Source organism: Lineus longissimus, chromosome 13 (assembly GCF_910592395.1).
Source record: "Lineus longissimus chromosome 13, tnLinLong1.2, whole genome shotgun sequence".
Classification (NCBI taxonomy): domain Eukaryota; kingdom Metazoa; phylum Nemertea; class Pilidiophora; order Heteronemertea; family Lineidae; genus Lineus; species Lineus longissimus.
The window spans coordinates 11044360-11058642 of NC_088320.1; the positions used below are offsets into that span (position 1 = coordinate 11044360).

General features: G+C 40.6%; 2 protein-coding genes across 2 annotated transcripts in view; one reads left to right on the forward strand and one right to left on the reverse strand.

Moving 5' to 3' along the window:
• LOC135498189 (uncharacterized) overlaps nt 1-14283 on the reverse strand; it is a 52345-nt gene that overhangs the window by 26129 nt on the left and 11933 nt on the right. The window lies entirely within an intron of this gene.
• LOC135498054 (uncharacterized) lies at nt 1823-14244 on the forward strand. The gene is made up of 12 exons (XM_064788204.1): nt 1823-1911; nt 4023-4246; nt 4741-4915; nt 5267-5338; nt 6432-6508; nt 6834-6899; nt 8691-8783; nt 9199-9261; nt 10053-10121; nt 13020-13059; nt 13449-13601; nt 14125-14244. The coding sequence occupies exons 2-12, from the start codon at nt 4130-4132 to the stop codon at nt 14145-14147; spliced, it is 948 nt and encodes a 315-aa protein (XP_064644274.1). The 5' UTR covers nt 1823-1911; nt 4023-4129; the 3' UTR covers nt 14148-14244.

The following is a 14283-nucleotide window of genomic DNA, read 5'->3' on the forward strand; positions in this document are numbered from 1 at the left end:
TGTTTTGTACCATTTCCATTGCGCGCAATAATATCCAGGCCAAATTCTGGTGTCCACATCGGCCGCTGTCAGCAGCGCTACTCTCCTATTTTTGGAGTTAGGAATGTAAGTAAAATTCTCTCTCAGACTTTTAGCTGCAGACGGTTATAATTTTCCCTTACCAATGGCATTGATGTCAGTGTCTGAAAATTCATCTCCACTGGCCAGATCTCCGGCAATACTATAGATATCCTCCACTGGCTCTGACAGGCTCTCCCCCGAAGTGGAATCCTGCAATTTTGAACCTGCAGCTGCATTGGCAATAGGTGCCCCTAACGTGGCAGGACATGGCTTCTTGGTCTTGGAAGTTTTCGTTTTTGCAGACTGGAGCAGAATTGACGGCCTTGACATCGGCCTGTTTCCCAAGATTTCATCCATCCTATCGTAGAACTCCCAAGTTTTCCGCCCACGGCCGGACCGGCCATTGTTATCAAGAACTTCCCGATACTTTTTTTCGTTTTTTTCACTTTTTCCTGGCACTCCTTCGAATCCTGACATTGAGAGGGACACGGCGATTTGCGAAAAAATCTTGTTATTGTGGCTAGCCCCCTCCAATTGAGCATGTATCGTCTCCTCGCCCCCAATAGTAATCAATCGTTTCCGGAACGCTCCATGTTGCCCCTCTTGTTGTTGCTGAAGGTGCTGCTGCTGGCATGTTGTAGCGATATAAATCAATAACTTACGACAGAACTGCACAGTGACAGAAATACCGGGGAACGACAACGGTCAAGGTCATTAGTGAGCATGCGCACTATTACTCAGATAAGTGGGCCCGGCCCAGTTCGCGTTTCCACTGCTCATTTTTATTGCCGAACCGTGCTCGACCCGGGTCGAGCTCACGTCCTTTTGGGGGGGTTCGGCCCACATGGAAATGGCACCGTGCCGAGCCCGGTCGACCCATTTCCATTACACTTTTTTTAACCGAGCCGTGCTCGACCTGGGTCAAGGCCCGGCAATTTTTGATAGTGGAAAAGGGGCTTTTCAAACGGTCATCTCACGGTAGAGTATTCAGCCCGGTACCATGAGGATGCACCAATGAAAACTGGGGAACGCCTCTATTAGGACCCATATAATTCCCCCCCAGAAAGAGCTATAAGTGACAGAGTCCCGAAGACGGAAAATCACTTCACTACCATAGGCCCCGCATTTAATAGGCCCTACCCTTTTTAGTGCAGGCAATGCTTTGAAATACCGAACATCTGCCTTTGACGTCCCCGTTCGACCGTGCGCCCCGACCAGTACGAACTGCCGGTGTAAAAGTAGAAAATGTCCTCTGGAAAAAGTGTCCGGCCCTATTGTATTCTGCTATAATAATAATATTTTATGGTCCTATCATCTGGTCTATCGAGACCATGACTGACAATGCTATAGCTCAGAGATTGAAGCGCATAATAGAATCCTTTGTTTCCCGGACATTCTATCCTAGGACATTTTAAACTTCTACACCGGTCCAGTGTAATCGTTATTGTTTGTAGTCCTCTGAAGATATATCAGCACGAGTCAGCTTGCAAGCACAAGGAAAATAGTGGAAGAGTACCCTCCCCTGATCCCCACCCACAAACGTGCCCGCCCACGGACCCCAACCACCACCAAGCCTTTGGCTGCACATTGATTTTTTACTATCTCCGCCTCACGTTTGATTGGAAATGCCCTCAATCTCAGGATGATAGGCCTACTTTTTCCTATTCCGCTGGGTGATGAGTCAACCGAACTGTTCTTCGAATGCATTGCGAAAGTGACGAGATCAGCGCCTCTAGTGTCAAGATTGCGAAATGCCCGGTTAGCAGAATTTCTTAAGACATGTAAGAGTCGGGCCTCATCTGATCGCTATTCAATTGTCGTAATATATCGCTTAAGACAATAATGATACAGGTAATAGCATGGTTAATGAAGATTTAGCAGGTATCAATATTATTGTGAAGTTTTCTTTGCATAATCGACATTGGCGGCGTTTGGCCAACCAAACCAGCCAGCCCCTTTTGGTACAGCCTGCATACAATGTCAATAACATAGGCCTATGCACATGATGCATCGAATGTAACTGAAATGAAATGCATGAATAGCAGGCAGCTGCTGTGCAGACTGACAGAGGTATAAAGTTATTTATGGACCCTTGACATTTAATAATAAGCGGAATCTTGTTTTGTTTGCTTGTTTCACCTATACTATAGGAGATGGGTTAGGCCTATTACTAGTATTATTGTTAATGTTATGTTAGGTGAGCACACTCACTGACACTCACACTCGCGGGCCATCATGGCCATGGTCATGCAGACGCAGTGATAGTGTGGGCTATTATAAATCACATAAACTGTAAGATGCAAAATTGTGATATCGCGATATGGGTTAAGGTAATCATTAAGTGCATCTCATGGTTTATTATAAGCCCACAGTGTGACGACAACAGACAATCACAATTGAATAATGTCGATGCCAAAATCATGAAATGCGAGTATCGTATAGCGAGGCTATGGTTTTGTCCAAGTTGTACTTATGTAATCTTGGAAATCTGGACATGGCGGAGGTGTTGACCGTGCAATCTCATCTGGCATGTCTGGCATCGTCATACTCAAAGCTAGGCATCGACCACTTGGCATGTTAATCAGTGTTAATGGTTCTTGATGTTATCTAGCAGCTATCAGGTTGTGATATTGTATATAATAGGCGAATTCGTGGAAGCAAGCCAGAGCCACTTTTACTACAGCAAATACATTACAGTCATAGGCTAACTCTGAAAAGGTTACCTTCAAACTTGGTACATGTGCAAACAAAATTGGCATTTGGATTGTGAAAAAAAAGGATGCAACTGTGACTCTTTCCCGTTTCCCTCTCTCTGCAACCAAACAATGGAGGGGATAAAGTTTTAATCCTTCTCGTATTGTTCTGGACACTCTCCACGCATGCGAGGAGTTTGGTCAGGGTCTTTCTCGAAACTGTCTATTGTACTGCCACATCGTGAGAAGATGATGGTATGGTACAAATGTAGATAGCCATGGTATCTAGCACTGCATTTACAGAAGCTTAGCAGCCCACCAGGCCTTCATGTAGGCCTACCGGTACATTGATTTAGTTAATGAATTATGAGTGACTTCCTCACGCACGCTGTAATTGAGGACCAGGAATGGTTATTAAAAGTGGACCCTGACAATGATTATGATGACAGTACAGTACTGCCACTTTTTAAAGGGTAATTAAATTAGCGCCATGTCTGCATGACAGAAATAGTAAAATGGGGATACAAAGCAGACCTGGCGATATATTATCGTGCAATGTTAGCATCATTGGGAATTGCCATTCTAAATTTTAACCCCCTCCCAGGGACCTCTTTGTAAGAAAACACTTTTATTAAATTTTACCAGGGAGACAAGTGTTTTTCATATTGGAAACAAACTACATGTACATGTAAAATTAGGAAAGTGGTCACACATTTTCATGGAAAAGCACTCAGCTCTTGATGATGGGGGGGGGGGGGGGTATACCAGTACCAGCATGCACTGGCCTAGACTAGGGACTAAGATACCATACTGAACTTCCTTTTAAAATAATCAAGTATGATCATATTTGAGCTTATTTACTTGTTCTACACTCCCACCATGGATGGTGAATCAAGTGGAGAAGGAAGAGGAGGAGGATGACATAAAATGATTATGATCCCAATGTAAAACTTGTAAAGACATTTAGTTGTACATTTACAAGCTGAAAAAAAACTGAATAATAATATTGGGTCATTTTTCAAAACCTGTCAAGGATAGTGTTTTATCTCTATTGTTGTTACCAATTTTTTTATTCATATTGTGTTGCACAGTAGACATGATGACAAGTGAAATTATACTTCAGTTGCTTGTGTTATTTCATGCCATGGAACTGACACAAAGTTTGACTAGAGATATAATATGGTCATTCTTATTTTGTGTGCAATTTCTCTTGCATTAAACATGGTCAGCTCATTCAAACTCTTGACTTCGTATTATTTTCTGTTTCAGCTTCTACAAGTACTAGTAGGGTGAAAGTCCCTTTTTCCCAGCAGGGCCCTGAGTGTGGGGTTTCAAACCCGACACGGCTGACTTTCTGCAAAGGTTGCAAATATAATATGAAGGCTTACCGAGCCAAAAATAAGGCGGAAAAGATTCAAAAAGCGATGGAGAAAGGGTCGAAGTATGCATGGTCCAACAACATCCATCACATTTGGAACAGGATACAAAAAGACGTAAGTGATGATTACATTGTATGTACCGGTAGTCATGTAGGTCTACAATGTAAAAATAGTCAATATGAATATGCAAGGTCATGACCAGAGACAGCAGACTGGCTCTTGTCCTCCACAATTTGATGTGCAGATCCAATCCATCCAGCCAGACATCTGTTTGCAATAATTATTTTTTGAAAATTTACCATCGAGTCCCTTCGCAGTGCTCTCCACTAGACATACCGGCAAACGTGCATTTTCTTGCATGAGGTACTGAGGAACTGTGATACCAGATGAACACAACCTATGTCATATCATGTATGGAATTACTCTCAACAACACAGTTTTTCCAACATTATTCTCCCTCCCAAGACAGGCTACATGTAGCTCAGCAAGTTGTTGACTTTCCCTTTTCATATCAATCTGGTGAATTGATTCTCCCGGTGGTTATGAATCTAATGAGTAATGTGATTCTCTTCACTGGTCAGTATTCTTAATTTTTCACAAAATTTCAGTTGGCTTCATTATCATCAGCTGGGTTTCATACAGCCTTGTTCTGGTTTACCGATGCAAGCAATGGCAAGAGAAGAAGAAGTGGACACAGAGAGGTGTGCAGTGCCATGAAAAGTGCACTGGCAGGTGAAGGGGGATCAAATTTTGGTGTTGCGTTAATGGAGCTGTATGACTCAGGTGGGTACATTTACATTACATGCTATGGGGTGCCTAGCATTCTCAGCATTTTGACACTATGGGGCCAATACAATTTATGAAAACCCTCCGATATTTGCCAGTGACATAACCTTTACCACATCATCAAATTATTCTGAAGCTAAATCTCTCTAGTGATCTACATGGTCGTGGACATCAACATTCTTTGCCAGATGGTTTAGCAATGCTGTAGAAAGATACACAATCTTTTTTTTCAGTCTGATTGCAGGGCTGTTGTACATTGTAGCCTCAGTCAGACCGTCTTCACAGAGACAAGGTTATTTATGATATTTTTGGCAAACAAGCCTTATATTCTATTCACTTCTTTTCCAGAGGTCAGGAAAGAACGCCATCAAAGTGTTGATGTTTCAGCAGAAAGTGACCAAACTGCTACGACTGGAGTTGGTAGGTATTCTGAGTCAATCACTTACTGGGATCCTTTACAGGCTTGAGGCGAAGTGGTTTTTTTTCTGGAGTCATTACTATAGATTCATGCACTTGATTGGGAACAACGTTTACATGACGTAGTGTTGGCCGTCGTCACGTCACCATGCATTTTACATTACTGTAACGTGACGAGACGCGACGTTTTCGTAAACGTTGGTCCCAATCAAGTGCATGGATCTATAGTTATAGGGCAAAACGTGTCCAGCTATATTGCCTCACATGGATGAAAGCACACCTTATCAAAAATGGCTAGAACTTACAGTTTCCAGTATAGCTTAAGTACATGTAATACTAATAGGTATAGCGGGCATGCTTGTCATATTTTAATCTTGAGGACTTGTGCATTCATTTCCTGTGACTGTGACTGTGTGAATTGGAATAATAAGATCTATTTTTTTCAAATGAGGTTCAGAAGTCTTGTCTTGACTTGGCTGTGGTCAAATATTGCCACTTAACGTTACCACCTGCAGCTAGAACTTGTTTTGGGTGATAAAGATCAAGAGTGCTTTAAAGGTCCAACCTGCACTCAGGTGGTACCAAAATAAACTACAGAACATGTGCATTCATGTGACATAAAGCTGGCTTCTGTCAGATCAGTACCTGTGTAGTAGGGTTGGGTTAACTTGGGATGGAGAGGGGGTGAAGTGTGAAATACAGATGTGAAGAACAAGTTTAATCCACAAGTAAATCACTTAAGTATAAAAGTGGGTCATAAGCCTGAAAGTGAATGATGAGTGAAAGCAATAGTTCCTGTACAAAGAGAAAGTTTTCAGGTTAATGTAAGATTAATGTAATTTGGCATTACATTATAATAGTATACATGTATTCATATTAACCAGCATGAGTTTCAAAATATTCATGCGGATTGCAAAATGGCCCCTGGTGTGGTGGTCTCTTCATTCAAAATTCCTCTGATTTTAAAATGGCAATTGTAGTTAAGTCTGGTCACAATCGCCATGAATTAAGCAGTTAAAACTCAATAAGTATCTCTCCTTTGATTGAATGAAACATAATTTTTTCATATTTCAAGCTTACTTTTATTTTTTTAAAGGATCAGCCCAGAAAATCTTGGAAAGTCTAGAAATGGGAGGAGATGTTGATCCTGAATTGTTTGAAAGACAAGAAATGGTGAGTGCCGATGATATCAAGATCCATTCATAAACATTTTTTATCACATGTATATCAGAAGCATTGTTGTCATTAATCATCTGTTGTCTGATCATAAGATGTTCACTGTGGTAACTTCCGGTACTGTAAACCAGGATATCAATGCAAGCATTTGGTCTTCGCAAATCCACAACCCAACACAAACTTTAAAAGTGTAACAATTTCTACTCTATCTAATGCATTTGGTACCAGATGCAGTGTTAAGTCAATTGTTTTCATTCTTGGTATGGCATCTACATGAACACGTATACTGATGTATATGTATACGAACGTTTCTTTTTTTCAGACAACATACTCCGTTGATCCTGTCATTGAATTTGATGAATCAAAGAGGAGACGAATGGAAATACAGGTAATCTAGCTATTCTATTCCATTAGCGTGTAGTTCAGGGGTCAAATAGCAATGAGCCACGTGTAAGTTGAGTCACATTGAAGTTTGAACAATCTACTACAGTTGAGGCCTAGCAAACTGAGCTAAAGGCAAAGTGAATGAGTTCTCATTTCATCCAAACCATTCAACAAGTTGTGCTTCCGATTTTATTGAATGGATTTTCTTTTCCGAGGAAAGATCAATTTGGCAGACTCGGAGAGTGACTTTCACAGAAATCTGGGGAATTGATTCTACTGGATATCGTAGGGTAGATTATATCATAAATCATATATCCTTCGTATAGTTATAATTGTACATCCCTGAATAGATTCTCAGGCTGCTGAGTCAGATCAAAGAGTAGACGACACGGAATGTCACGACACAATCGACTTTTATTATTTCCTATATAACATGCAGCTTCCAACCGCTACTCAATTACATAACATTTCGCCTTTGCTCGTTCTCAGGACGTTCGGCGCCTCGATAATCATTGGTATGTGTACTTGTCCTGGATATGGATATGCCCTGCAATTAAACAATGACCCGCAAGACATAAGAACAATGAAGAAATAAAGAGTTGGTCAAATTAGTACGTTACAAGAGTTAATCAATGGTTCCAGAGTATCAGTAAGACAAAGTTTAAAAATAGTATTAAATCATTCATGGTCCAGGATACTCAAAACGAGGCTGCACCAAATATAGAAAAATCGGAATCAAAGTTCCTTCATAAAATAACACGTGGCACGCACTGCAGCCAGGATGACTAACCAGTGACGTCACGGCAATACTCCACTGTACAAAACCGACAGGGACAAAGTAATAGAAACTGGCCAAGCTTCCAAAGTAAGCACTAGTGCAAATTAATTATAAGTATTAAACCTGGTACATATTAAAAGATAAGCGATAGCTATCCCAAAATTTACCGGTTGAATCGTTCAATTCAAGTAACATTTCATTTATATTGCGGAACCAAAGACACCTGCTGCGCGGTGCGCAACACCAGTTTACACTCAGAATACATCAACTCTCCTTCTCCTCTTCCGATGGTCGATCGATTGGTACAATGATAAAGATTATATATATATAATTGAGATATATGTTGGCTATATAATGATTGAGATACATTTCCCGATGATGAGATCCGCGCCTTCACGATGCCGAGTTAGACCAGTGCTCGACCGGGATCGATTTGAAGACAAAGAAAATACTGAACACCAATTCGCTTACCCCGTGTCCTAGAATAGTGCGAGTAAAGGTCCAGCCTAAATATGTGAAGTGATTTGAAGGTTGTAAAAGGTTTGCTCTTTGATGATTGGAATGAGAATACTGGGTAATAATAGATGTAATTGGTTCAATTTCTGAAAGTGCTGGTACATCGTCAGACACAGGGGCATCCTCCTTCTCCATCCTCCAGGTCTTGAATCCCTGCCTCAGATAGCTGTGCCTTGCCCGACGATGCACCAGGTGAGGTCCCAAATAAGGTATTTAAAAAGATACTAGTAGTCAGTGCTAGTCAGTGCCAGTGACTGGCCTGGAAATGTATAATAAGAACTGTTATACATTTCAGGGCCACTGGTCACATGGAGAATACTGGTTGAAAATGTTATAAAATACAAATGTACAATGTACATCTATACCTGTCTGCTTTGACTTGTGCCAGAAGAAACGAATTGTGACTATGACCTACCGGGACACAGCTTTCAAAGTATCAGGGCCAGGGGTGTTGTTTTCAGGTCAGCAAGGCTCTTTCTTAATTCTAACTCTCTTTTTTAGCCTCCATCTCCATGCACTAGTAGTGAAAATAGGCCCAGTGCAAGGTCAAAAGCCATAGCTGATAAAAATGAGAAGAGAGGAAAATCCACCAAGGTAGGTGCAAACTTTGAAATCTGTTTTTTGCCTTTCTATTTTCCAAAATTCCTTTTATGTGTTTGTATTTTTGCACTGATGCTGCAGCATTTCTCTAAGTATTCCTAGAGCCTAAGTTCGTAGTCCTCAAGTCGCTTTTTGGTGTTCACTTGATTGAGTAGCCTAGTCTCTCTTTGCCTAGAAAGTGCAGGGACCATACTTTTTGACTGCTGATTTTTGTACCAATTAGAATATTACACATCTCTGTTCTACTTGTTGCTGAATAATTACTTTATACTGCCTTCTGGAGTGAAGAATTACTCCGTACACTCTTCTGGAATTTAATTGAAATAATATGTCAGATCCTTGCTAAAATATCATGAAACATGGAAAGCAATTACATGGCTCTTTCTATATAATTTACTCTCTTTTTCAGCCTCAATCTAGGACCAGTGTTAGGGTCAAAGCTAAAACTGAGAAGATAGGAAACTCAGCCAAGGTACGGTGTCTTTAGCTCACCATAGGGAAGCTTGTATAGATGTATTAGTGTGGCGTTCATATTCAAATGGTTGTATTCTAGAGTTAATGACAAATATTGTCGGTGTGCATAATAAGGTTTCATCACGTATCATCCAGATTTGACCTGAAGTTTAAGGGCACCCACATGACTGGGGTCAACTGAAAAGTTCTCAATTTCCTTCTTAGTTTGGTACGTTTTGTCTTTGATCAATGGAGATGGTTTTAATTTAGTGAAGGAATGGACGGACTTAAGGACTCGCTCTGGGCCACATTTTCCAGATCGAATTTGAATGCATGTCTTTCTTCAAATACCGGTACTCCTTTTTGAGTTTGTTCATGATTTAGCATTCCTTTGATCCTATTGCATTCCTAATGTATGCAACATATAGATGTACCCAAGCATGTTTTTTTAAAAATTGAGGTTGGAAGCTACAAAAATTTATATCTGAAATTTGGACGATTTGGAAGTTCCATGTTCACCTTATTTTCTGGTTTGCACATATTTCTTTGACTTGTGTATTTCAGCAGAGTGCCAGGAACTTTTGTCTCTTCTTCATCTTTGCGAAAAATTCTGGCTGCATAGCAACCATCTTTGAAATCTTTTTTCCGATTTCATTGCCAATGGTTGTATGCAGAGGTACAAATAATACCCAAAAGATTGAGAAGCAGATACACTGCCACTAAAAGTGACTGACAATAATCTTCAGATTGTGGCATGTGACCTCTTTGCTAGACCGTCTGACCCAGATGTGTTTGCCTTCTCTTTTACAGGCTGCACCAGCAAGTAGGCCGGAGGCAATTTCTCAACCTGTGAACAATAGGAAGTCAGTCAAAGCTAAGGTATGTGTGTGACCAAGTTTCCATCACCGAATTCTTTTTAGACCTTGAGATTGTTCAGACTTAACTTGTCATGTCCAATCTGTCATCATGACTTTATGGGAAAACCTGTGGCATGTTTGTCAAGGTTCCGCAATCTGAAGTTTCAGATACAGTCGTGCCCGAAAGTTTACATACACTTCAATGGATGATACAACTTTGTCTCTTTCTCTGCAACTACAGAATGCTGGAATAAAAGTCTCTTGTTTAAGGGAAGCCTATCATCACATCTCATTATCGGCTAAAAAACAGACTTCAGTTTCATCAATTTCATTGTTTTTATTTACATTATTTGTTGACAATGCATATTTCAGAGAGTCAGAAGTTTACATACACTGGCCTAATATTTCGTCATATTGTCTTTGACACTAATAACAGCTGCCAATGTTGTGGGATAACTATCAACAGGCTTCTGGCAATACTGAGAAGGAATCTTCACCCTTTCCACTTAACACAGCCTGCACAGTTCATTCAAATTTATTGGTTTCCTCACACGGACCCTCTTCTTCAGCTCTGTCCTCATATTTTCAATCAGATTCTGATCGGGGCTGGGCCATTCTAAGATGGTCACTTTAGTCTTCTGAAGCCATCCAGCGACTAATTTCAAAGTATGAAAAGGATCATTGTCCTGCTGAAAGATCCAACTCCGTCTAAGGTTCAGCTTTCTGGCGGACTGTCTCAAGTTTTCCTGGAGAATATCCACATAGTCCTCATTCTCATGATTCCCTCTATCATGTCTATTCTCTGGAGTGCTCCCGTCCCACTGGCAGCAAAACATCCCCATAGCATAATGCTGCCACCTCTGTGCTTCACAGTCGGTACAGTGTTCTTTGGATTCCCCCCCCCCCCCATGTTCTCTCGCAAACTTCAGCCTTGCTTCCCGGTAGCGTTTTTGAAGTAAAGGCTTCTTTCTTGCCCTGCAGCCTCGTAGTCCACTACGATGCAAGACCTTCTGGACAGTGGACAGTGACACATTTGTCTCTGTAGCTTCTAATTCCTGGCAGAGGTGTTTCTTGGTCGTCTCGGGGTTAATGTGCATCTTTCTAACCAATGTGGGCTCATCTTTGGCTGTCAGCTTGCGCTTTCTTCCTGACCTTGGTAAGGTTGCTGTTGTCCCTGGGTCCCTGTACTTCCGCTTTATTGTCTGAACTGACGCCCGTGGCATATCAAGCTGCTTGAAAATGGCTCTTAGTGAAGTACCAGACTGGTTCAAGTGGACAGTCGACTCTATCAGATCTTGAGAGTACTCCTTTGACTTCCCCATGATGGCTCTAAGCTGGCAAATGACCTGAACAGAAACCCAGTCCCTTTTATACTGCTACAGTGGCGCCACCTGAGCTATGACATAATCATGATGGTCAACAGGTAGTGGAGACAAGATAAAAGCCATTGCATAACATATTTGCCCACCTCAAGGCCAAACAACTAGTAGATAAGGTAGGTGTATGTAAATTTATGACACTCTGAAATATGCATTGTTCTCAAATAGAGCTCATAAAAACAATGAAATTAATGAAACAGAAGTATGTTTTTTAGTTGATGACAAGATGTGATGATAGACTTCCTGTAAACTATATACTATTCCCGCGTTCTGTAGTTGCAGAGAAAGAGACAAGGTTATATCATCCTTTGAATTGTATGTAAACTTTCGAGCACGACTGTACTCTCTAATTTTTGCCTTGGCCTCCAGAAATAATAGTGTATTTTCAAATTCTTTCTTATCAAACCTGAGTGTGTGTTATTATTGCACCACCAATATCCAATTTGATAACCAGTACGCATGTACCCAATGGTTTGGTTGTCTAATTTTCTAATTGTAATTTCTAATTCTAGTGTAAAAGTCAATAGTTCCCTTTTTTGTCATGGTAATGTTGTGGGCATTTTCTATTCTTGGCTCACACGGGTGAGCTTATATCCTTACGATTTCATCTTGTCCAGCATTGTTGGCTTTGACTTTGTCTGTCGTTAAGCACTTTTATCATATACCCTAAGTGCAGTGATCTGGCAGACATGACCACGAAAATCTACAAAAAATTACTCAAAAGTCCTTTCAAATTCATCCAAAATTACGGACAGTGTACCAGGGCCTGGTATTTATAAGACATCACAAACACCACTGCAGTTTATAACTATGCAGACCTTATTTTGAGAGAAATTGGCGAAAGATGCATGAAACATTTATCGCATGACCTGAGCGTGCAATACAGCCATTCAATAAAAAAATTTTATTCCACAAGAACGCTTGAGATAATTTCTCGTGCAATACAGACGTCACATTAGGGCCGTTTAGACGACAGGGGAAAAGACCGCATTCGGATCGAATCTGGATGAATCCGGATTAAAACCACCCAAGGCGATGGTACCTTTTTAGTCCGGATGCAACCACATTGATCCGGATCTTTTTGCGTTTACACGACGAAAAATTAATCCGGATTCGGGACGCATCCGGATTTTTTCGCGTCGTCTAAACGGCCCTATTGTCTTGATTGTTGTTGGAGTTCCACGACGTCGCAAAGTTCTGACGATATTTTCATGAGGCCGTGACGTCGTCCACGACGTTCTCACATCATGAGAAAATTATGGGAATTTTGGTCAAAAAAGGCAAAAAATTGCCCTTTTATCTGCATTTTTTTGTATTTATGAAAATATTTGTGGTATATGATAAATAGAAAACTGCACGAGTGTCTGATCCGAGTATCCAGATTGCACTCGATGATTTTCTACGCAGGTCGAGAGCTTTTCAAGCCGTAGAAAATCATCTCGTGTAATCTGGATACTCGGATCAGACACTCGTGCGGTTTTCTTATTGTACATGTACATGTAAGAAGCACTATCAATGGAAACACGTACCACTTTTTTCAGAAAAGAAAAGCCAGCAAGGGAAAAGCAAGCAAGGCGAAGGGTAAGAAATTTTTATTAGATTCAAGTTGCCGTGTTGGAAATAACAGTGGTCATAAGATATATAGAAAATGTAGCACTTGTCTTCATGGCATCATTGCATCACATCATCAGGAGGATTGGATTTTTGATAGAAATTTGCAACCATAAGCTGATTTAGAAATTTAATTTGCGGAGCAAAAACAAACAGTTATGTGATATTTCCATTGAAATAATGGACTCCTCGGAGTGCATGATGCAATGAGATTACAAAGAAACATTTAGCCAAATGTTCAGTTGTTGAAAGGTTTAATGAGGAACTGACCCCTGTATCCTCATATCCAATCGGGGGGGGGGGGGGGACAATTTGGTCGCATGGCCATCAGAATGAAATGTAATTGACTTATTTTGCAGGAGACTATTGCGCAGCTGAGAGAATTGACAACTACGACCCCAAAAACAACACATATTACATAAAGTGGCAAGGATATGATGCGTCCCACAACTCATGGGTGAAAGCGGAAGACGTAACTTCTCCTCTCATCTCTTCTTACAAAGAGAAATTAGGTAAATCATGATTGAAAGGATTATGGCTGTGTGCTCTATGCAGTTGATGTTGTAGTGGTTGTGAGTTAGGCTGATGCAGCAGTTTCTTAGAGGTAGTGCCCAATTCGAACAACTGTAGCTTATCACATAATTATCGTTTATCAGAATTGTGGAGTCAAAAGGAAGGATTGACAATCAATTTATTGAAATTCCTTCAGATGATACATTAAAAGATGTCATAAAACTCACCTGTCCATTCAAAAGGCTTTTGTATTGCAATTACAGAACAGTTTCTATTCAATAAAAACACTTCGCTGGTGAGAAAATTGTTGGGAACACTTCAAAGCAGTGGAAGTCTTTGGTTCAAAGGCATCTCAAACCAGTATGAGGTTGCAGCATGAATGCAGTGTAATTGAGATTTGCTTGTTTTCTTCGCCTTGATTCCATATATTATTTTGGTAGTGTACCCTAGAAGAAAATGACATGATGTCGTGTGATACTAATATCTGCATAATAGTGGTTCTTTTAATCTTCTCTATTTTAGGTTCCGGAACGCACAAGAAATGATGCACCTCATGTCTTTCGATTGTTGAAAGGATTGATGTGAATTGATGACAATCCTCCCGCCTGTGTTTTTTTGTTCAGTGGAATTCATGTATTTCGGCTGTTGTATACATGTATCATTCAATAAACGTGGCATTTT